Genomic DNA, 25,406 nt, shown 5'->3' with positions numbered 1-25,406 from the left:
ATTCTTTTACATAGAAAATACCCTAGTTATGCAAGTAGGAAAACATAGGACACATATGATTTTATACATTTCGAAAATGGGTGAAAAAAAGTAAAAATAGCAGATTTTTCAAAAACAGATGTAAGAGGATACTGAAAGTTAATGATAATGATACCATTCCTAATCAAGATATAATTAATTAAATAACATGTTTCTAATTACAAGAATGGAACATATGATTATCTTGATTCATTTAATGGGGTTAAGAAAATTAGTCACGTTTCAATTATTATATTCTATATATGATTGATAATAGTTAAGATGCCTCACTAGTCAAAGGAATAGGAGACCTTTTTAGTAAACATGATATGCAATTGGTTGCTCAACAGAGACATTTTTGTCAAGTGACACATATCACATTTTTGTCAAGGGGTTCATCTGGCCACAAAGGATATATAAAGAAGTTGTTTCATTTTTTTAAATGTTCGGAGTACTGTTGTTCTAAAGATACAGAGCTGAAAAAAAGGCACCATGGAGAAAAAACCTGGATTTAGAATGAAGGGGCTTTGCATATTTCTCATATTCTTGCTAAATTCAGGTATGTTTTTAATTGGATATTACCATATCATGTTGGACATTAGACACTAGAAGCTTGTCAAAATATTTAGTAAATCTTCCCTTATTTTATATCTAATTTTTTGTTTTTTTTGTACATATACTATTCATATTGTTTTAAAATGTGTTATTAATTTCATTTTTGATTTAAGGATTTTAAAAAAGCCAGAATATAGACATATAGTACATAAAAAACATAACAAGTCGCTAGAGTGGGAGGTACAATTGGGTCAGGAATATCCTGCAGAGGACTGGCTGGACATGGTTGCCAATATGCATAAGTGTACCCGCTCTGTTATCATTAAAGAAACTGTGGTAAAACTACACACTAGATGGTATTATACCCCTGTTAAAATACATAGGATTTATCCTACCATTACAGATACATGTTTCAGGGGATGTGGTGAAAGAGGTATACTCCTCTATACCTTCTGGAGCTGTAAGGCTCTACGGACTCCTTGGCAGTAGACCGCCACGACGGTGCTCCAAATAACTGGAACACACATCACTTTGACATTTCAAATGTGTATTCTGTTTGCAGATATTCCAGAGGTCCCCCCCCCCCCAGATCAAAAACTGTTTCACACACTATTTAGCGCCATCCACTAGGCAATAGCTTTGAACTGGCGAACTCCAACAATTCCATGGTCCCAGGTGCTTCTTCGTATGGAGTCTACCAAGTTAATGGAAAGAATACACCATACTCTCATGGACTCCATACAAATCTGTGACCGTGAAGGGAGATCCTGGACTGCTCCTTAGAGTGTCAAGAGGGTTAGAGTTGCTCCTATTTTACTAATATGGATCAAAGTAACTCTGACCTCAGACCAATACAAGTACTTAATTATGAAGTGTATGCAGTAGTATTCCTGTATTGTTTTATGCACATATTAATTTTATTATCTATGTTCTCTTTTTAGTTATAGTTATGTTTTTGTTCAATATACTAGCTCATAGAGAGTAACACATTGAACCTGCTGTGAGTTCTGTAATCTAGTAAGACGAGAGATCTGAAATATTACAGTATAAGTCATATATAACACTCTCTATGCATGTTATTTCACCTGTAACTGCCATTTTTTACTTCAAAAAGATCGTTTGTAAACAAAAAACATAACAAGTCAATAAGATCCAACATTTTTGGATCAATATTAATTATGATATAATGGATTCAGGAAGACTAGTTTACATGTGATTACGACTTTTATTCCTAACAGTAATTAACATTGATTGTTCATTTTTGTAGGCTATCAGTGTAGAATCAGAATCAGAAGAATCAGAAATTACAGGGGTTTGAAAATATTTCAAATGTGTTGATTGGCAAAATCTTTTTTTTTTCAGTTACTTATGTCCTGTTTACTCTGTTCTTGGCTAAGACAACAAAATGAGTTAGTTAGATGTGGCTACAAGCTGTCGGCATATATAATAAGAATGTTAATGGTTAGCTATTTAATAGGGCATTTCCTAAAAACAGTATTGAGCAATGTGTGGAAATTTAGAATCAGGCTTAAGTTAGAAATTTGATCCAGTATTGGGTGACCATTGGGCACATCCACCTCTGTATGTGTTAAATTTTTTTTTTTTTTTACCACTCTAAGGATTTACCATTGAACATCTTTGAAAGACCAACTCAACCCTTCAGTGATATTTTAGGCTTGCATTGTTATTGCCAAGCTAAATCAAAGACTGGCTTCTTATACATTTATTGGAATCCAGTTGTGAGATAGAGGATTCACAGTGTCCTCTAAGCACAAAGCCACATTTGTAACTTTAAAGAACAAATAAACTGCAGCTTTATTACTGACTTTCACTAAACTTTAAAAACGTCCATCCAAAAAGATGTATTGATGCTCCAAGGGATTCTTCATAAATGCAAAATAAGCAAATAGGCAGATAATACAGGTGAGACGAACAATTTCTTGCTGTGGAAAAAAGCAACACAATCTGCTGCAGTAAATCTTGCCCACCGGAGTCTATGAGAAATTAGACGCTTGTGGCTGATTTAACAGTTGGCCTTAAAGCATTGATAAAGGTTTAAAAATGAATGGACCTTATGTATGTGTTTATACAACTCCGCCATTATAATGTATAGGTAGAATCTGTACCAAGTATTTACTTTTTTTGCAATTAATTTAATATTCTCACACTTATATTGATATTAAAACAATAGGCTTTGTACTTGAATATGCTAAATAATATACCTTTCTAAAAACTCAGTTTTCATGGAGAGTTAATACAATGTTTTAACAGTAACATCCCAAAAAGGAAAAGTATTATCATAAATGTTATCACAATTAACCCACGGGTTGTTGCAACTATAAGGCTATAAAAGACGTTGCTATGTGATTACATGTTGTGTCATGTTGTCAGTGTAATTATATAGTTAACAATAATAAACATGAATCCATATTTGCATACACACACACACATACATATATATATCCTACAGCTTATGGCTTTTTGGAATTCCATTTATTTTTGTTGCTTGTATACTAGTCTAGGGCAGAAGTGAGATATTTTGTGTTTATTTGTATAGTTGATAGAATAGATGGTCATAATTACATCAAATATGTCTGCTAACCAGACTGTTATTATTATTGGTGTGCAAATGCCTATTAAGTATACAGTATAATTTAAATTATGTATATACAATGTTTATATTCTAATATAAAGAATAATAGAATAGAATAGAGATTTATTTTTGAGTCAGAATGTGTATTCTATGCCCAGTGATGACAAAAAAGTCAAAAGCTTCACTGGACAGGACAACTAAGTATAATCAACAATCTAGGAGAATTGTCAACCATGTAGTGAGATTTAAATTGAATTTGATCCAAAATTTTAAAATTCAAATTACAAATTGAATTAGTTTTATAGGGGGACTGCTTATGGTGGATTGCAAAAAATTTTTATTGTCACCCAAATGTTAACATTTTTTTTTTACAAATAGTTTTGCTTACAGAATTAAAAATTTGAGTCAAAATTTGAGTCAAATTGTAATTTTCACTCATCACTAGTAAGACATCACTAGTAAGACATAATAAATTATGATGCATTCTATGCAATATTCTCCATGGCGTTTGCAGAGTTTTTTTTTTTGTGGCAGTACTCCTAATACTCTTTTTTTTAACCACTTTAGCCCTGGAAGATTTTCCCCCTTAATGACCACTGCACCGCTTCAACAGAAAATTGCGCGGTCATACGACATTGTACCCAAACAAAATTGACGTCCTTTTATTCCCACAAATAGAGCTTTCTTTTGGTGGTATTTGATCACCTCTGTGGTTTTTATTTTTTGCGCTATAAGCAAAAAAATAGTGAAAAATTTGAAAAAAAAAAAATATTTTTTACTTTTTGCTATAATAAATCCCCCCCCCCAAAAAAAAAAAATCTTCAACAGTTTAGGGCAATATGTATTCTCCTACAAATTTTTGCTAAAAAAAATTGCAATATTGATTGGTTTACGCAAAAGTTATAGCGTCTACAAAATAGGGGATAGATTTATGGCATTTTTATTTATTTTTTTACTAGTAATGGCGGTGATCTGCGATTTTTAGCAGGACTGCGACATTGCGGTGGACAGATTGGACACTTTTGACACTTTTTTGGGACCATTGACATTTATACAGCAATCAGAGCTATAAAAATGCACTGATTACTGTGTAAATGTCACTGGTAGGGAAGGGGTTAACACTAGGGGCGATCAAGGGGTTAAATGTGTTCCCTCATGTGTGTTTCTAACTGTGGGTGGATGGGTCTGACTGGAGGAGGAGACATATCGCTGTTCGTAATTACTATGAATAGCAGATCTGTCTCTCCTCTTTTCTGGCTCTCTTCCCCATGGTCGCGGGTGGCTGGCGGTCATCGCGCCTGCCGGCCACGCGCATCGGGTCCACCGCCGTGCAGCGCGCACACTCTTGCCTGCTATGGTTTTAAAGGAGCCGACATAAGGGTACGGCGATTCGCCTTACGGCGAACTAGCCACTTTGCCAACATATATGTATGTGAGGTGGTTGGCAAGTGGTTTCATTATCCTCAACATATTTTAATTCTATGAATTTTGACATTGCTTACAAATATCTTACAACTGGCAATAGTAAATCGGGTTGCAAGAAGAAATTGTTCTATTTGAGACTATCTATAGCCAAGCAAAAGAGTATAATAACAATGGAAATACGCGGGTCACTGAAAAACAGAGGCAGGAGCTTAGGGAGGTCGAAAGAATGAAGTCAACCAATACAGAGAGGAGGAGTGGAAAAAAATAAAAGTTTGCAGGAAGCAAGGAGGGGGAGAGTTGTTGTTGGATGAGGAGGGGTTGGGATTAGAGAGAGAGAAATAAGGGAGAGCAGGGAGAGAGGACAATAAATACCAGTGAGAAGTTGACATAGTGGGGGGATAGAGAGAGAGAGAGGGCAGAAGAGACAGTAAGAGATAGCTTTAGATACCAGAAGAAGAAAAAGAAGAAGAGGAAAATAGAGAGAGAGAGAGAGAAAAGATAAGAAGGGGATAGAAAATGCCAGAATGAGAAGAAGAAGGGAGAGACACCAGGAGGAAAAGAAGACAAAGTGGTTTATTTACTAAAGGCAAATAGACTGTGCACTTTGTAAAGTGCAGTTGCACTCTGCAAAAGCGGTTGATCCAGAGCTTAGTAAATAAACAGAAGTTCTGCTGACTTCCATCATCCAATCATTTGCAATCAAAAATGCAGTTTTTTTTAATTTTCCATGCACATGATTAGATATTCTTTGCAAAATGAAGATTTAACTCATTTACTAATCTCTGGTGCAATTGCAAAGTGCACAGTCTATTTGCCTTTAAGAAATCAACCCCAAAGTAAGAGAGAGAGGAGGAGGAGAACGAGAAAGAAAGGCAGAGACTTATGCAGAAGGGGAGAGAAAGAGGAAGGAAAGAAATCAAGGAACAGTGTGCAACAACAAGATGGAGAAAGAGTCAAGAATCATAGAAAACAAAATGGGGCCAGGGGGTCGTGAGCAGAGGAAAAGAGAGCTTTACTTACATGAACCAACAAAAACGCAGATAACACAGCTGCTTATCATAGCCAGCATAGCTTTCTATACACAATCTCACTCTACAGCCTTTGCAAAAAAAACAGCTCAAAACCTATAATTAATCTATTCAGGGAGGCATAATGAGATGTAAGTTTCTTACTATGCTCTCTTATTGTAAATCACAGATTTAATTTGCTCCCAAAAGAAACACCCAAAGGCGAGTACACTTTTGGTATTACAATGTAATGCCACTGCAACTAAATAATAAATAAAAAGAACCCATGAGTATGTAGGAACAACCATTGCTGACTTGGTTTAAAGATGTAGGCTCCAAGCTATTAGTGGTCATCTGGTTTTACTGCCTAGAGAGTCGCTGATCTGAAAGAAGCATGCAGCTAGCAAGGTCAGAAAAGTCTGAACTTGGCTAATATATGCTTGTTCTATGTTAGTGATTCATGAAGATCAATATTAATAATCCATCTTGCGCCACTCTGATAGCATAAGGGTAAATTCATTGGCTACTAAGAGTTACTGTAGTAGCTGTAAGAGTACAAAACTATACAGCTTAGTGATCACTGGAGGAGGAAGTCCTGTCTTACTGCAATAACATTTTTATAGAGCAATTTACATGTTGATGATGTTAGATTTACTTTATGTTGTTGTCAGGACATAATTTACAGTCATACATTTAGGTAAGGTTAGGTAATTTAGGTAAGGTTTGTAGAATTGTGGATTGGAGACAATTCCAGAATGCTTAAAATATGGGATTCAGAGGTTCTTGCTGGCACCTGACACTTTTGGTATATCTGTAATTGAGGAAGGAATGGTATATAGGGCAATGCTAGGCTCTAGAAAGTTTGTAAGAGTAATGGGGATGAGATCAGTAGACCAATTGTAAAGCAAATCTAATACTTGTATAAAGTCAGAGTTTAACCCAAAAGAGGCAGCTAAATGGTTTGAACATACTTTGGTTTAGTTTTCATAATAGCCTGCACATACTTATCTAGCCAGACTGAAGATTGGGCAACAGTTGTTTATCTGGTTTTGTTAGCCAGAGGAATAATGTATAGCTACTTTTAAACAATTAATGCAAAAGTGATGGAAACTGTAGATTTCTTAGTGATGGCTGCTCTGCTGGGTGATGGATGGGTGATCTGCTGCTTTTGGGGCTAATCACAAATCAATAATGACTTGCCATTGTGGTACTTTCATTTGTGGACCATAAGAAGGGGTGGGACATATAATGATTATGATGACTGATCTTTGTTGCAAATACCTTTTAAATAACTGAATACAGATAACTTGCATGAATCTTTATACCATAAAACAAATATTTTGTAATACTAGAAGAATTGCCTTCTAGATGCAGATTCAAGAGACAAAGGGGTATATTTACTAAAGCTGGAAAGTGCAAAATTAATCTCACTTCTGCAGAGAAACCAATCAGCTTCTAACTTCAGCTTGTTCAATTAAGCTTTGGCAATAAAACCTGGAAGCCGATTCATTTCTATACAGAAGTGAGACAGATTTTGCACTCTCCAGCTTTAGTAAATAAACCCCAAGGGGTCCTTTAATGTATTACCTTCTACAATGTAGACAGAGACTCAAGAAACAAGGGGGGTTATATACGAAAGGCAAATCCACTCTGCACTACAAGTGCACTGCAAGTGCACTTGGAAGTGCAGTTGCTGTAAATCTGAGTGGTAGATCTGAAATGAGGGGAAGCTCTGCTGATTTTATCATCCAATCATGTGCAAGCTAAAATGCTGTTTTTTATTCTTCTTGCATGTCCCCCTTGGATCTACAGCGACTGCACTTCCAAGTGCACTTGTAGTGCACTTGTAGTGCAAAGTGGATTTGCCTTTCGTAAATAACCCCCAAGGTGTCCTTTAATGACTTGCCTTCTAGATTGGAGTTCAAGAGACAAAAGTGTCCTTTAAAAAGTAATTAAAGGCAAGTTTTAATTATTATTTGATAGATTGAATAGAGATTAGAACCCTTGTCAGATTGTTTTGTTGTCTATGCCCTTCTTAGGGAGATTCATCCTCTCTATTTGTCCAAACTTTGAGCTGTCGGTAATAGTAACAGTAATAGAGGGTAAATCTTTCAATGGGGACACTAGTTCTGGACAGCCTGGTGACATCCCAGGATTCCCTTACTTTGGAGGGATTTCCTCTCATTTCCTGTTTTGGCTATAGGACAGGAAGTGAGTGGAGATCTCCCCTATGGGGCACAGGTGGCAAAAAAAAAATTCAAGGATTTATAACCATCTATCCAAAAGTAAAAAAAAAAAAAAAACAAGTTTGCCTTTAGCTACACTTTAAATCACTGTGTTTTAGATGGAGATTAAAGAGAAAAGAGTGTCATTTAATGGTTTTGCTTTGGGGCCCATCTACACATATTTATGGCATTAATAACAGTGGCTCTTTAATATGTTGGTTTAACTTGATGGATAATTGGAAATTTGTCTTTATTCAGCCTTATTATTTAAAGAGGAGTTCCACCCAGGGGGGCCGTCAAAAAAAAAAAAAAAAATTAAAGTCAGCAGCTACAAATACTGCAGCTGCTGACTTTTAACTGGACGCTTACCTGTCCCTGGGTCCAGCGATGCGGGGGATCGAAGCCCCGCTCGTCCCCCCCCTCCGCTCGTCGGCGCCGGCATTTCAACTGTGGGCGCCGGGCTGTGGCTTCACAGCCTGGCACCAACTGCGCATGCGCGAGCGGCGCTGCGCGCCGTGATTGGCCGCTCAATCACCTGGGACCTGTAATGGGTCCCAGATGATTGACAGGAGGGAGGGAGCAGAGCGGAGCGCTTCCTGTGCCGAGGGGGAAGTGATGTCACCAGCCCAGGCAAAGGAACAGGCAGACTACGAGGGACCACCTAGCAACAGGCATTTAGAGGTAAGTGAAAAAAAAAAATATCCAAATTTTTTGGTTTTTTTTTTAGAATTTTTCCAGGTATTTTTGTTTTTTGGGTGGAACCCCACTTTAACTATATATGTCATTTGAACAACATTTGTTTATAAACTTTGTAAGCCATGTCAGGTTTGGTCTTTTAAGTATGAACTAAAGTACCCATTCAAAGTGAGACAGTAACAAGTCATTCCTACACTTTAAATTGGAGGAAATTAGAAGCCGTTTAGAATAAACTACAAATGGGAGAACTGACCTGGCAAATCTGTAACCCTTTTTTGTGTGCTTGTCATACTGTAAGGTTAGGAATCAAAATCTAACATATGTTTTTTTCTTTCTAGGCTCAATATTATCTCCAATGTTGGTGATGGCCCAAAGTACGTAAGATCAGTCACACCTTTTCTTTGTATGCTTTCTGACATTAAATTATTTTCCATGTTTCATATACCATAAGATATAAGATGAACCAAACCCCAGCAGTGAGACATACAGGTGTGTGAGGCCTTATATTGTAGCATGGTCATCACTGCCACTACCACCCACTGAGTTGTATCTGTATAGCGCTGCTGAGAGAACTCCATGAATGGACTATCTGTCACTTATTTTTGATAGGAGCACACTGCAATGGTTTATAATATATGCAGTGTTTTTTTTTTTTTAAACAGTGGTATGGTAGGAGTAGAGAGATACCATTTATTGAATATGTTAAATTCTTGTTAACTTTAATTACCTAATCAAGAAAAAAAAACAATAGAAAAATAGATTTTTGCTTAAGAATGACTGAATGAATAAAAAAAGATACTGGACCACCTTATTTATCAAGTGAGAATTAATTTCCAAATTGAAAAGTCTCTACCCATTTAGTATAGGAACCTCCTGTATGAGTTAGCAAATACGCTTGTATTTATAGAGCAGTGAATTCATTCACCAAACATTCACTGCAGGAGTATCTTTCTAGTACATGTGTGCGAATGAGTCACCTACAGTGAATTGTCAAACTGACTGCTTTAAAAATATGCTCTCAAGCGTGCATTGGAATATTCCCCAGATATAAACATACTAAAGGTCTTATAGTTAGCTGTGCAAAAAAGATCTTGCTAATCCATAGAGACGTTGGCTAATAAGAGTGTGTGAAGGTAAGGGATTATGAGGAAATTAATTTCACTTTAAAATTACCAATTTTGCTATTGGCAAAATTTGTCAGAACTGCAAACTGGTAAATACATTTATTGAGCTGCTTAGAGAAAATCTGAAAAATAAATACTCATTTTATTTATTCAGAGAATGTATTTTTCTGGTGTTTTTGGGATAATTTAATTTATTTCATACATTTGCAATTGTCATCAGATTAGAAATAGAGGGAGAAATCTTTCAATAGAGACATTTGGTGACAACTGTTTAAAAGGGGATTTCCCTTCCTTTAGAAAAATGTCTTCTTATTTTCTGTTGTGCCTACACAACATCAGGTGAAGGGAAATCTCCCCAGTGGAATAAAAACTGCCAGAGGTTTCAACCATGTCTTACTAAATCCAAAACAAAAAGGTCTGCATTTAGAAGGCTGTACAGCCAATTCTGAATAGACAGGTATGATGGAGAGAGGAGAAGTTCTTCCTCTGACTTATTCAGTTTTATGTGAAAAACCAAGCTTGAGCTATTAAGCTCAGTAAAAAACAGGAAAAACTATATCTCTATCTATCTATCTATCTATCTATCTATCTATCTATCTATCTATCTATCTATCTATCTATATAGATATATATATCTATATATCTATACATATAGATATAGATATATAGATATATATATCTATATATATCAGTGCATTATGCATTATTTATTGTACAATAGAGGTTAGGGCACATAGCTCCCCAAATGTTTCACCCAGGTTTTTACATTTTTACATTCCTAAAGACATTGCCTATTCTGGTAAAGTGACAGGTTCTCTTGAATTGCCACCCCACTTTACACATCTTGCCATTAATACTTACCCTTTGTACACATCCTCACCATTCTCTTCACCTGCTGGATCCCTGAGTCTACTCCGTGTAAGCTGCATGACTATTTCCTATCCTCCCATGACAGTGTTTGGGCCTACTATTGGGGAGAAGGAAACAGGAGGTGATAAAACAAAGGGTGGGAAAATACAGCTAAAACTCCAAGGTGTACATTAAAAGACGTAGGAATTGTGGCAAGGAGGTTTCTGTTTGAGAATCCTAGACATATAATATGCTAAGTGCTGGTAGCCCTCCCAGGTTAACCTATAATGAAAATTTTGCTTTTGAAGGACTGAATTTTTAAACTCACATGCAGAGTTAGTGGACTATTTTTGGATATAATCACAATCTGGTTTACACAGGTGTTTTTTTTTTTTCATTTCAGGTTCAACTACTACTGGAGCCATTACTACTGAAGCACCAACTACTACAGCAGCCCAAACAACTACAGTAGCAATAACTACTACTGCAGCCCCAACCACTTCAGCAGCTCCAACTACCACTGCAGCCCCAACTACTACAGCAGCACCCACTACTACTGCAGCACCAACTACCACTCCCGCCCCAACCACTACCGAAGCCCCAACTACTACTGCAGCCCAAACAACTACAATAGCACCAACTACTACAGAAGCCCCAACCACTACAGCAGGACCAACTACTACAGCAGCACCAACTACTACTGCAGCCCAAACAACTACAGAAGCAATAACTACAAGTGCAGCCCCAACCACTACAGAAGCACCAACTACAACTGCAGCTCCAACTACTACAGCAGTACCCACTACTACTGCAGCTCCAACCACTACAGCAGCCCCAACTACCACTGCAGCTCCAACTACTACAGCAGCACCCACTACTACAGCAGCACCCACTACGACTGCAGCACCAACTACCACTCCCGCCCCAACCACTACAGCAGCCCCAACTACTACTGCAGCTCAAACAACTACAGCAGCACCAACTACTACTGCAGCCCAAACAACTACAGCAGCAATAACTACAACTGCAGCCCCAACCACTACAGAAGCACCAACTACAACTGCAGCTCCAACTACTACAGCAGCACCCACTACTACTGCAGCACCCACTACTACTGCAGCACCAACTACCACTGCAGCCCCAACCACTACAGAAGCGCCAACTACTACTGCAGTCCCAACAACTACAGCAACCCCAACCACTACAGCAGCACCCACTACTACTGCAGCCCCAACCACTACAACAACACCAACCACCACTGAAGCCCCAACAACTACAGCAGCACCCACTACTACTGCAGCACCAACTACCACTGCCGCCCCAACAACTACAGCAGCACCCACTACTACTGCAGCACCAACTACCACTGCCGCCCCAACCACTACAGCATCCCCAACTACTACTGCAGCCCAAACAACTACAGCAGCACCAACTACTACAGCAGCCCCAACCACTACAGCAGCACCAACTACTACAGCAGTCCAAACAACTACCACAGCACCAACTACTACTGAAGCCCAAACAACTACAGCAGCAATAACTACAACTGCAGCCCCAACCACTACAGAAGCACCAACTACAACTGCAGCTCCAACTACTACAACAGCACCCACCACTACTGCAGCACCAACTACCACTGCAGCCTCAACCACTACAGCAGTGCCAACTACTACTGCAGTCCCAACAACTACAGTAGCCCCAACTACTACAGCAGCACCCACTACTACCGCAGCCCCAACCACTACAACAACACCAACTACCACTGCAGCCCCAACAACTACAGCAGCTCCAACTACTACAGCAGCACTCACTACTACTGCAACCCCAACCACTACAACAGCAACAACTACCACTGCAGCTTCAACAACTGCAGCAACCCCAACTACTTCTGAAGCCCCAACCACTACAGCAGCACCCACTACAACTGCAGTGCCAACAACTACAGTATCACCAACTACTACTGCAGCCCAAACAACTACAGCAGCAATAACTACTACTGCAGCCCCAACCACTACAGAAGCACCAACTACACCTACAGCCCCAACTGCTACAGCAGTACCCACTACTACAGCAGCCCCATCCACTACAGCAGCCCCAACTACCACTGCAGCTCCAACTACTACAGGAGCACCCACTACAACTGCAGTGCCAACAACTACAGTCTCACCAACTACCACTGCAGCACCAACAACTACAGCAGCACCAACAACTGCAGCCGCACCAACCACCAGTGAAGCCCAAACTACTACAGCAGTACCCAGCACTACTGTGGCCCAAACAACTACAGCAGCACTAATCACCAGTGAAGCCCAAACTACTACATCCATGACTACTACTGCAGTACAAACTACCACAGCAGCCCAGAGTAGTACAGCATCACTAACTACTACTGCAGCCCTAACTACAACTATAGTACCAACTACCACTGCAGCCTCAACAACTATGGCAGCACAAACTACCACAGCATCCCCAACTACTGGATCCTCAGCAACTACTGTTGCCTCAGCTACTACTACAGCATTATCTACTGCAGAATCATCAACTATTACTACAGCGCCAACTACTATTGCTTTACCAACTACTACTGCAGTCCCAACTTCTTCTGTAGTGCCAGCTACTGCAGCAGGACCCAACATAGCCTCAGGTACTAATGAATTATCTTGCTTAAGAACTTACATCTTCTACACCTCAAATTGCTACTGAAGGGAACTCTAATACAACATTTCAGTTACTACCACTGCTTTTGCAGCAATAACTACTATTTACTACTCACTCACCTATCAGGACTATCGCTATGGGGTTTATTTACTAAAGGAAAATCCACTTTGCACTACAAGGGCACTGCAAGTGCTTGGAAGTGCAGTCGCTGTAGATTTGAGGGGGACATGCAAGGAATATAAAAAAAACAGCATTTTTGCTTGTACATGGTTGGATGATAAAATAAGCAATGCTTCCCCTGATTTCAGATCTTCCCCTCAGATTTACAGCGACTGCACTTACAAGTGCACTTGCAGTGCACTTGTAGTGCAGAGTGGATTTGCCTTTAGTAAATCAACCCCTATATCTTCAAGTGCTAGTGCAGGCTTCTTTTCTGCCTCTGTTTTTCTAACTAACACATGCTCTATGTAGTTCTGCTTCACTGGTTACTATTGCAGCTGGTGCTAAAAATGTGATTAGGCAGAGACCTAGCACTTTCTTTGAATGTCGAGGCTTACCTGTTTTTTCTATCCCCGCCACAGACAGTTGCATTGACCCTTAACTATAATGTACTGCTTTACTGACCAATAGTAATGTCCATGAGACAGGATGGAGCAGCTAAGCTTTAACACTAACAGGCAGTACCATTGCTTTGTCTGATTAAAATGTCCAAGCATTCAGGTATAGCAGAGGGGATTCCAGGCTAATGCAAGTATGGACTTTTATACCTGATAGCAGTGGCATCCCATCCATAGAGGGTGCACGGGCGCCGCCTCCCCTATTTATGCGTCCGGTCCCCTGATCTACATACCAGAGGCTCTAATAGGCTTCAAAAACGTGTGGGCTAGGAGCGCAGAGCATTGCACTCCGAGCCCACCCAGTTGTGTGATGATAGCGGATTAATTTTCACTATTTTCACACTAAAGTTCCTCCCCGCCAATCAGGAGGCAGGTAGTGAGACCTATTTTCCGATTGCCCAAAGCTTTAGGCGATCCTATTGTACACCTAGCACTTAGGCAGAAGAGAGAGGAGACACGACGGAGGAAGCAGCTGGAAGAGCGGACACTGGAGCCGCTGCCTGCACCTCGCTGCCCACCAGGACCGTGCTGCCACAGCCACCATAGCCTGCCACATAGATCGGGTAAGTGCTGGACCGCCGCTTGCCGGGGGGTGTGGGAGGGGTGGTAGCGCTGTGCCGCTGGCCACTGGGGGTGGTGGTAGCAGTGCCGTACCGCCAGTCGCCACTGTCTGATACCTTTTTTTGGGGGGGGGAGTTTCTTACTATTGCAATTGAGGTTTATTCCTATTTGCTTTATATTACCGCTAATGTTACAACCACAGATTTCCTGCTTCAACTTGCATTTCAATTGTCAAAGCCCAAATCACTCTGATACCTTGACCACCATTGCAGTTCACTACCCCTGGTGTGTACACCAGTGCTGTGTGACTGGCTACCACCATAATCAGTTATCCCCTTTTTTCTGCTCTCTCCACTTTCCAACATTGCTGTCACCATGTCTCCTACATCCAGTACTATTCCAACATACATTACTTTGTTACAGAAATTCCCGCAGCTTTTAGTGAACCCCCACATACTGCTACTGTCACTTCTGCTGCCAGCGGCACCAAGTGCCAGCATTAGCATTAGCTCTGGTGCCAATTTACTTTCTGGATTATTTAATGTCCTCTTGTTTTATGTCAAAAGCAACTAAATGCCTTCTGACTGTCATAGTTCAGCCAGCTTTTTTCCTTTGGTTCTTTCCTTGGTTATTAGTGTAAACTGCCAGACTATTGGCAGTGGCACTGCTACTTAACTCTACATTACCTTAAGGGATGGTGGCTGTTGCAATCTATTTCTTTTTGGTTTGACTTTATTAGTTGCCTCCTGTCAGGATTCAGATTCTCACAAAATGACTTTCAGAGTTCATAATCATTGACATTTAGCAAAGTCCATAGTCTGACTGATTGGACATGGTACTTTTAAATTCTTTCTCATCTTCCAAATCATTGCCTCCTGAGAGCTTTGAGTCCAAGATCACTGTATACTATTTCCCAGTAGTGGATTTATTGTACCTTGGGTTGTTCTTATTTCATGGGCCCCCAGCACTTTAAATGGGATCAATCATAAAGGTTAGCACACATACTGTGTATGATCATTGGATTATCTTAAAGTGATACTAAAGTCTTTTTTTTTAAATAACAACATGTTAATACTTACCTGCTTTGTGTAATGGTTTTGCACAGAGCAGCCCAGATCTTCCTCTTCTCGGGTCCATTTTTGGCGCTCCTTGCCCCTCCCTCCTGCTGAGTGCCCCCAAAGCAAGCAGTTTCCTATGGGGGCACCGGAGCACAGCTGCAGCTCTGTGTGTCTGTTCAGACCCCTCTTCCCCCCTCTCTCTCCCCATTGGAGGCTGACTGACTGTCCATGCACACAGCTAAATAAAGATTAGCAAATGTGTTCTGCATTCAGATTCGCAAAAAAAAAGAAGAAAAATCTGCATTTGAAGTGCTGCATAACAACCATATTTTACACTGCACATATGTGACATCTGTGACAGGTGCCGTGAAGCATAGCTTCTCTTACCAATTAATGGCAGTGGACGGGTTGTGACCTGGTGTGGTGAAAAAATTGAAAGATGATAAGCACACTGTTAGTGATATCATATTCCTCCTGGGTAGAGTTCATGTTTATTTTCTAGTACAATAGCATAATAGGAATAAAAAGCAAGACTTCCATTGGGCTTTAAATTCAGTAAGCACATCTGAAGATGTTTTCTGTGGGAAATTGTGCCCATGCAGGCAAAAGAAAATGGGGTTGATTTACTAAAAGTGGAGAGTGCAAAATCTGGTGCAACTTTGCATAGAAACCAATCAGCTTCCACTGACTTTGTCACAGTTTAACTGAACAAGCTGAAGTTAGAAGTTGATTGGGTACCATGCACAGCTGCACCAGATTTTGCACTCTCCACTTTTAGTACATCAATGTGTGAGATCAGGCACTGATGCTGGACAAGAAAATCTGGCTCACAATAGGCATTCCAATTCACCCCAAAAGTGTTCTCTAAGGTTGAGGGGCACTTTGTAGACAAGTCAATACCAATTATATCAAACCATGTCTTTATGGCCCACCGACAGCCTTATGAATATTGCATTTCTGAATTATGCTCCAAAACTCTACTCCAAATAGTTGTGTGAACTACTTATACAGTGGAGAGTAACACTTAATAAAGCCTGAATGGAGACAGGAAAATTACAAGTGAAACCAGGCACAGTGAAAGTTAGTGAGTGCTCCCAATACCACTTCTTCAGGCACAGCCAGCCTGCCTGGTTGCAGCTGCCCCTTTCACTAGCCCTCCTGCTACTTCTCCACAGTCCTCCCAGACTGATTCTCTATCCATCTCAGACTGCTTGCAACCAGTCACTTCAGGCATATCTCTCAGCCCTCTGACTGCAACACTCACCAGCCCACGTGGCTGTCTTCCTCCCTTGAGATTTGCCCAGCAGTGTTCTCCTGCTGCCCTCTCCTTGTCCCCATGCCTCCTGGTCAGGATCCCCCTGTGTGTCATGAAGAGGGGTCCAACCGAAGTCCACACTGCCCCTACTGGGCTGACTCTGAGTATTTGAGGGGGCCTGCCCCCTGCCAACCCTTCTGTTGGAGATTGGTCAGGGCCCTCAGAACACTCCAGCTATCTCCTTCTAGACCCCTCCCAACTGCTTCTGGAATCTTCTCCCAGTTCCCAGATAGCCGGGGGAGTCACCAGAAAAGATGCTAATGAGTCACTTACTGGACCCATAAAAACACACAGGCTTGGCTGCCAGCCAAATTTACCTACACTAACAAAACAAAAATCCTAACACTAGCACTCTAGCAATGCTAGGGGGTGCTACACATACAATTGAAAAAAATGTGCAAATTAATGATAGAAAAGAATGTGATCAGTGCAAAGTTTCAACTGAATTTTCACTTACTTTTTTGGCATTAATTTGCACATTTTAAGAATTGAATGATATTTCATTTAATTTTATATGCCCATTTTGTCTTATGAAATGAATGATTGATTTATACACACGACACCTATGACATTTGATTTGATTAGTTTTTAAAGGGATAGGGCAGTACAATTTTTTATTTAATTTTATTCCATAAAATGTTATGTGTAATTGGTGTATGCTGCTGCCAAATTCTTTATGTATGCAGATTTGCTAAGCGCAATGTATGCTCCGGCACCTCTAGCCCTGAATGTATGTAATGGTGGTGGGGTGTGCTGGAGGGTCTATTGATTCTGCCTGCTGGAGGATCTATTGTTCCCGGAGGGGATCGATTTTTGCGTAGAGGTCTGTTGTTGCTGGGGAGGTCTATTGTTGATGGTGGGTGATCTATTGCTGCTGGAGTGCCTTATGTTGCTGGGAAGGTGGTCAATTGTTGCGGAAAGGGATCTACTGTTGAGGGAAGGGTCTATTGTTGCTGGCTGCTTGGGGATCTATTGTTGCTGGAGGGCATGTATTTTTACATGGCAATCTATTATCAATGGGGAGGTCTACTGTTGCTGGTGCAGATCTATTGTTGCTGGATGGGCCTATGTTGTTGGGGGGGGGGGGGGGCAGTTGTTGCTGGGAGGTTGTTTCTGGGAGGATCTACTGTTGAGGAAAAGATATTTTTTGCTGTGCTGACTGCTGGGAAATCTATTGTTGTTGGGGTCCACTTTTGTTGGTGGTCTATTGCGGCTGGCTGCAGGGGATCTAATTTGCTGCTTTCCTTAATATTATTAACAAATTACATACAAGTTACGTGGCACCACAAAATGATACTTCTGTATCCTCTAATGATAGTTTGTGTATTCTGTAAAAGGGGTAGTACTAGGAGGTAGTTAGGGGTAGATTTAGTAGAGGGTGCTCAGAGATATTATAGGTAGGGGGCGGAGGCAAGAAGTGACTGAAGGGAATGGGGAGTTTCTGTACCTATTCTCTGAGAAAAAAAGCCCTGCATATATATATATATATATATATATATATATATATATATATATATATATATATATATATTTATTTATTTATACAGTATATATATATATATATATATATATATATTAAAAAAAAAAAGTATTTCACATTCTCTAGAATAAAAATGCCTTATTTTATCTTTATGATTCTTGTTCCTGTATCATGCAAATAGCCCTGAAATGCCCCTTCACTTAAACCAGTCTTAATAAAGTCTTAATAAAGTACAAGAGACCACTTATTCTTGCACTAGAACACTCTGCTGTGCTGAGCTGTCACTTAAAGTTCTTAAAACCCCTAAAACCTTTTCCATGGCATAGCTGGACAATATTAAACTGCCATAATGTTTATGTCAAATTGCCAATCTGTTTGTATAATGAATGTAGTTGCATCAGATAAATAATTCTGTTTATGTTTCGTCTGCAGCAGCTGATGCTGGAGGACTTACCTACTATGATAGGCTTTTCATTGCATTAGGTAGCGCTGGAGGTGCAATTCTACTTGCACTGGGAATATTTGGGGTAAGTTTCAATCCTATTGTGCATTCGTTTTTGCAGTGGAAAGTTACTTTTCAATCTTATTGTGCATTCGTTTTTGCAGTGGAAAGTTTCTCTATAAAGAGTTTTAATATTTCATATCTTCCCTCCTTTTCTAATATTTCATATCTTCCCTCCTTTTCTTCCCTCTCTTCCCTTTCCTCTGGTTCTGTCTGAGGCAGATTGTTTCAAAGGAGATACTGTTACTGCTGCAATATCTCTTTAGAAAACCTATAGTTCTTGGATAATTCCTCATCAATAGTAAAGGGTTTATTTATAAAGCATATTGTATATTGCATCTATGAAAAAAAGTGAACAAATTTATAAAAATAAATAAAATAAAAATATAACATCCCTTTAGCAGGGAAATCATATAAACACACAATTCTGAGTGTAGTTTGTTCTTGTTGAAAGACTTTCTACACATACTTAAATTACTTTAGATTTTTTTAACCTATTCAGCTCAATTCTGATCCACCCCAGGTAGTACTAAGGCTATGTCTCCAATAATAAATTGACCAAGATATAGCCCCTATTTTTTGAAAAAAATGTTAATTTAGTAACCTCTTCTGTTCTAAGGCATTTTTCTTAATTTTTTGCCCACATGTTAAAATCTACAATTCTGGCTATAAAGTTACTTAAAACATTATACATTTTCTGAAAGCAGAAGCCTTATAGAATAAAGAGATGGTGGTTGCAAATTTGTATTCTGCATGATATGTATGCAACTGTTTATCAAATCTATATTATCAGGAAAAAATACATTACATTAATTTTACGCACAAACACAATACAATTCCATTTTTTGTACAAAATAAAAGATAAGCTAGTGAAGAGTAAATAGATACCAAATGTGTCAGACCTCAAAACTGCATGCTCCTGTTAAATGTCAAAAAATTCCTGTACCTAAAAGTATCAATAGGCACCATGGTAAATGCTTTTACAGCTCCTCAGTTTCAAGTAAACCATAAATGATGGCCCTAGAATTATTGCTCTCATGCTGATGTTTGCAGCTATAGATATGACATGAGTGACACAATTGTCATTTACATACACATGCCACCCTGTGCCGTGTTTGCATTTGTGAGTTTGTGCAGGGTGGTGGAGCAGCTTTTAATTTTTTTAATCATTTAAATTTTTTTTATATTTATCTAAACTTTTTTTAGCATTTAACTTTATTGCTTTCACAAGTGAGCTAACAAGTCATCTATTTAGCATTGACAGGTATTCTTTATGGAGACATCAAGGGTCTATTAGACTCCCAATGTCTCCCCTGCCCTCTGCTCCAGTTAACCAAGCGCAAGAGTGTGTTAGATCACCTGTACACCCGGCTTTTGACAACTCTGAACAGGATGTGCTCAGAGTCAGAACTGAGTGCTTCCTGTTCACAGTAGTGCAAGGGGAGTCAAGGAACAGATAGATGTTCCCTGAGCTCCTCCCACTCACCGTTGTGAGTGAATATGTTGTGTTCCCAGGTTCCCTGGAGGAGATGGAGTGCCTAGGAACCATTGGGAGATGCATTGGAAGGGGAAGCAGATTGCGGTTTGCATGTAAAAGTGATCAGACAGGTCAACAGCCATCTTAATCACTTTTATATAAAAGGCCAGAGCCCACAGATTAAAAAATACTAGTGCAGATGTGACCTTGTTTTAACATGTTCATTCTTTGGATGTGCATGAACTACACTGCTCAAAAAAATAAATGAACAATTTGAAAACACATCAGATCTCAATGGGGAAAAATATCATGCTGAATATCTATATTGATATGGACTGGGTTATGTGTTAAGAATGAAAGAATGCCACATCATTTGATGGAAATTAAAATTATCAACCTATAGAGGGCTGAATTAAAAGACACACCGAAAATCAAACTAAAAACATGATGCAGCAGGTTAGTCCATTTTGCTGAAATTTCATTGCAGCAACTCAAAATAGTACTCAGTAGTTTGTATAGCCCCCACGTGCTTGTATACATGCCTGACAAATTCCTAATGAGTCAATGGATGATGTCCTGGGGTATTTCCTCACAAATCTGGGCCAGGGCATCGCTGAGCTCCTAAAGAGACTGAGGTGCAACCTGGCTGCATTGGATGAACTGAAACATAATGTCCTAGAGGTGTTCTATTGGATTTAGGTCAGGCAAGTGCGGGAGCCTCTCAATGGAATCAATTCCTTCATCCTCCAGGAACTGGCTGCATACTTTCGCCACATGAGGCGGGGCATTGTCATGCACCAGGAGGAACCCAGGACCAGCGTAGGGTCTAACAATGGGTCCAAGGATTTTGTCCCGATACCTAATGTCAGTCAGGGTGCCATTGTCTAGCCTGTAGAAGTCTGTGTGTCCCTCCATGGATATGGCTCCCCAGACCATCACTGACCCACCACTAAACCGGTTATGCTGAACGATGTTACAGGCAGCGTAACTTTCTCCATGGCTTTTCCAGACCCTTTCATGTTTGTCACATGTGCTCAGGGTGAACCTGCTCTCATCTGTGAAAAGGGTGCCAATGGTGGACCTGTCAATTCTGGTGTCCAATGGCAAATGCCTATTGAGCTCCAGGGTGCCGGCCACTGAGCACAGGTCCCACTAGAGGACATCGGGCCTTCAGGCCACCTTCATGAAGTCTGTTTCATTTTGTAGGGCTCTGGCATTGCTCATCCTGTTCCTCCTTGCACAAAGGAGCAGATACCAGTTCTGCTGATGGGTTAAGGACCTTCTATGGCCCTGTCCAGCTCTCCTAGAGTAACTGCCTGAAATCTCCTCCATGCACTTGAGACTGTGCTAGGAGACACAGCAAACCTTCTGGCAATGGCACATATTGATGTGCCATTTTGGAGGAGTTGGACTGCATGTGCAACCTCTATAGGGTCCAAGTATCACCTCATGTTACCAGTAGTGACACTGACCCTAGCCAAATGCAAAACTAGTGAAAAACAGTGAAATAAGATAAGTAGGGGAAAAAATGTCAATGGCATCCACCTGTAAAACCATTCCTGTTTTGGAGGTTATGTCATTGTTGCCCATCTAGTGGACCGGTTTTTCATTGACATCAAAGCATCTGAAACTGATTAACAACCCCCTCTGCTAGTTAACTGACTGGATCAATATCCCAGGAGTTTAATTGACTTGATGCTATACTCTAGTAAAAAGTGTTAATTTTTTGACCAGTGTAGTTTAGAAGGAACTGAATTCTGGAATCTGTGGCCAAAAGAAGGCAGACAGAGGCAATAGACTAGTCACCAGTATTACCTGTGGTCTCCCTTCAGAAGATCTCTTCCCCGTTTTTAACTTTCCATGTCTTCTACTGCACAGTGCCTTTGCGTGGAGATGCCAATTTGGACAAAAGTTAATTTGTTCAGGGCAATGTAAATGAACAATTAACATTTCTTTATATTATGTATAACATAAACACGTTTAACAGTTTCAATTTACCTATGTTCTGGTGCTTTGGATTCATTACATGCAACAATAACGGATTTTCGGTCCAATCTATGAAGGAACAGGCGACTGATTTACCAGGAAGATAGTGTTTCTGAATTGCATGATTCTGTGATGATCCTATAGATTTGCTTGGAAGTACTTAGAAATTCAAAAATGTAATACACTGTTGATTCTTCTGAGTTGAAACTCATGGTCAACCCTGAGATTCTACATTTTTCATTATCAATATGATATTAGGGTGCTAGTCCTAGAGCCCTCTAGTACTATAGAAATGTTAATGTTATTGAGTGTGAGGACTGATGTGGTATGTACTTGGGTGTGACCTCATTACCTAGATTATAAAATAAGTCCTAGATACTATGGAAATAATCATATTTTAGTTTACAGGAATTCTTATGAAATGTATGCCGTCTATAAAAAATACATTGGCAGTATATTGCTAGTTAACATTTAAGAAAAAATACATGTTAATAGTTGTCCATTCATTTTTTTCAGGTTCTGGCATTGCTAAACTCTTTAGGATTTCTGAGTTTTGGAACTGCTGCACCTGCTGCCCTGGCTGCTGTCCCTGTCACCGTGAGCACAACCACAGCTCTACCTAATGTTGGGATTTTACCTTCCACTATCCAACCATCCAATATCTATCCATCATACTATACTCACAGTAATGCATATAATATCCCCGGCACTAACGTATTACCACGGCAACCACCAGTTCACACAGTAAGACATCCAACAATTCATCCACCACGGCAGCCCCCACATCATCCACACCGTCAACCATCACATTCACCACCACATAATCGATCTCATTCCCCAACACGCCAACCATTCCCTCAACCACGACCTAATCCTACAATTCCCAATACCCCAAACTTTAACAGAGGAGTATTTAACTATGAACCATAAGTTTCAGAATCAGTTTTGAAGGCGATTTTGCTTTTTTTTTTGTTTCAATGGTTAAGAAAACAATGGCTTACTTTTCCAATCACCAGCCAAACCAAGCAGTGTTACTTACATCCAAGGTCTGCTATACTCTTCTACTATAAAAAAAAATCAAACCAATTAGCTTGTATAATGGTCTTGCACTGTGTAGAAGAGAGAGAGTTAGACAACCACCTTTTTATTCTTTGATTTTGGGTAAACTGGGCTAGGGTTAGAACATTTATCCAGTTATTATTGATGTCTGTGTCTCCATTGGGTAGACTTCCCTTTATTTCATGTCTCATTGACAGCTTTGTCAAAATAAAAGGGTGTTAAGTAAGACCACAATGGCGGGGCAGAGTTGGGAACTCTTTACCCATGTACTCCAATGATATAAAAGGCTGCAGGGTGATTCATTCTACCAGGACCCATCCCACATCCTGAACTACCAAAGCAGTGTAGGGTAGATATAATATGCAATTTTTAAGATGTATTCATTAAAATATCCTTAAAAGTGCTTTTAAACTCAGTCTGCTTTTTGTATTAGCATCTTGTACTTCTCTGCACAGCATGTTTGAAATAGTAGAGATAGGGACAGCACACTAAAGCCAGCCATAGATGGATAGAATCTCAGCTAGATCCATCTATGGGCAAGCTAGTTGTACTGAAGTCGATCCATCGTTTGACTTCAGCCCAAAAAACCTGTCATATTTTTTGTACACAATAACTAGGCTATAGCTGCCAGCAGTGATAATTGTGTTCTGCCAGCAGAGAAAGATTCCCGCACTTCCCGCTGGCAAAACACAACAGCGCTGTGGGAGGGATTTCCCCATTAACACTGACTGTATTGTTGGGGGAATCAAACAATTTTCTTTTTTCCACCTGTGGTGGGAGGAAAGAAAATTGCATAACCTATGGGCTGCTTAAGTCATTTAGATTTTTCCACTCTGCACAGAAGGCTGCCTAATGGTTATCAGTGCGCTGCTCCTTTTCTCTCTATTGCTTTAAAAGCAGCAGAAAAAGTGAGGTCAAATTGTCTGACATTGATGTCTAAGTTAGAAAACTAGTTATAATATTTTTTGGTAAGTAAGACACTTTACACTTACATACTGAACTGCCTGCCGTAAAGCAAAGCTTCAGGCTCCTTCGGGTAAAAAAAAAGTCAGCAGCTACAAATATTGTAGCTGCTGACTTTTAATATTAGGACCCTTACCTGTCCATGAATCCAGCGGTGTCTTCACCCGAGCAGATTTTTTAATCTTGGATAAGAGAAACCGGTGGCTTCACAGCTGATTCCCTACTGCACATGCACAAAGCGTGTTGCTCTTTGTAAATGGACTGGCGGAGGAGGAAGGAGGGGGGCCGAACTTCTGGATGAGTTTGCCATGGTGAAGTCAGCCGAAAGTGGGAGCAGGTACCTGTCAAAACCAGGTACCCGCTGCCCCCGAAAGGTGCCAAATGTGGCAGCAGAGGGGAGGGGGGAAGGCAAATAACTTGACCGTTTTAACTTCTTCTTTGTAAGGTTAGTTTTAATTTCACCTTTTTACATGCTTTAAAATGTACTAAGCCAACCAGCAGTGCTGGATTTTGCTTATGTGACCATACATGCTCAACATATTCAAATGTACAGAATGCACTTTCATATTTTATGTTATTTTATTATATTTGTGTTTTATACCATGAATGAAAACTATATTTATTATTTTTCCACTGGAAGTGATAAATCAATTTATTTACATTGCCAAATAGTGGATTCAAATTGTGGCTTATTATATTATGCTTAATAAATAAAGTAAAATACTTGTATCCTTTAATAAATGTATATTTATACACTTGAATGAGTGAAATCAATGTCTCACAAAGCTTAATAAAACATAACATTTGGTTGTTTTTGGTTACCTTCTTGGTACATCTGGTAAAGTTAAGTTAAGTTAAATATAAGCTTGGCCTGAACAGATAGCAACAGCAGATAACAAGAGGAGATGACAGCCAAAAAAAAATGATAGCGGTACTGTTGAAACTGTATCAGCATTGAACAGGCCAAATTATGTTTTTCTTTTCTCACTTCAATGGAGAATATACATATACAGTATATCAAAAATAATATACAGCGGGGAAAAGATCTTTTCAAGTAGCTTGGGGGGCATCATTGAAAAAAAAAAATCATTTAAATAAAATGCCTGGGGGATATGTTGCTACTCTACTCACAGTGTTGTCCTGAGAAAATATCAATCTACTTATTTTACCTGTAAATCAATAAAGTGCAGTAAACTCATTCACAAAAAAATATAAGTGCAACCAATATAGTGTACTGT

General features: G+C 39.7%; 1 protein-coding gene across 2 annotated transcripts; it reads left to right on the top strand.

Moving 5' to 3' along the window:
- The first annotated feature begins 457 nt into the window (after nt 1–457).
- Nucleotides 458–25,406, top strand: LOC141107848 (uncharacterized). 2 transcript variants are annotated; one of them, XM_073598873.1, is made up of 5 exons: nt 458–577; nt 8,858–8,893; nt 10,896–13,136; nt 18,617–18,708; nt 22,663–25,406. In XM_073598873.1, the coding sequence occupies exons 1-5, from the start codon at nt 511–513 to the stop codon at nt 23,074–23,076; spliced, it is 2,850 nt and encodes a 949-aa protein (XP_073454974.1). In that variant the 5' UTR covers nt 458–510; the 3' UTR covers nt 23,077–25,406. The 2 variants fall into 2 exon arrangements, with proteins under 2 accessions (XP_073454974.1, XP_073454973.1); XM_073598872.1 differs by having other exon boundaries at nt 18,614–18,708; nt 22,663–25,405.

Source organism: Aquarana catesbeiana, linkage group LG09, assembly GCF_042186555.1.
Source record: "Aquarana catesbeiana isolate 2022-GZ linkage group LG09, ASM4218655v1, whole genome shotgun sequence".
In the NCBI taxonomy this organism is placed as follows: Eukaryota; Metazoa; Chordata; class Amphibia; order Anura; family Ranidae; genus Aquarana; species Aquarana catesbeiana.
The sequence above is the reverse complement of the archived record's forward strand: the minus strand, read 5'-3'. Positions and strand labels throughout refer to the sequence as shown.

Coding starts and splice junctions, on each gene's coding strand:
- LOC141107848 (XM_073598872.1), top strand. CDS start 511: ATGGAGAAAAAACCTGGATTTAGAATGAAGGGGCTTTGCATATTTCTC. Junction 578..8,857: donor CATATTCTTGCTAAATTCAG/GTATGTTTTTAA, acceptor TTTTCTTTCTAG/GCTCAATATTATCTCCAATG. Junction 13,137..18,613: donor AGGACCCAACATAGCCTCAG/GTACTAATGAAT, acceptor TTTCGTCTGCAG/CAGCTGATGCTGGAGGACTT.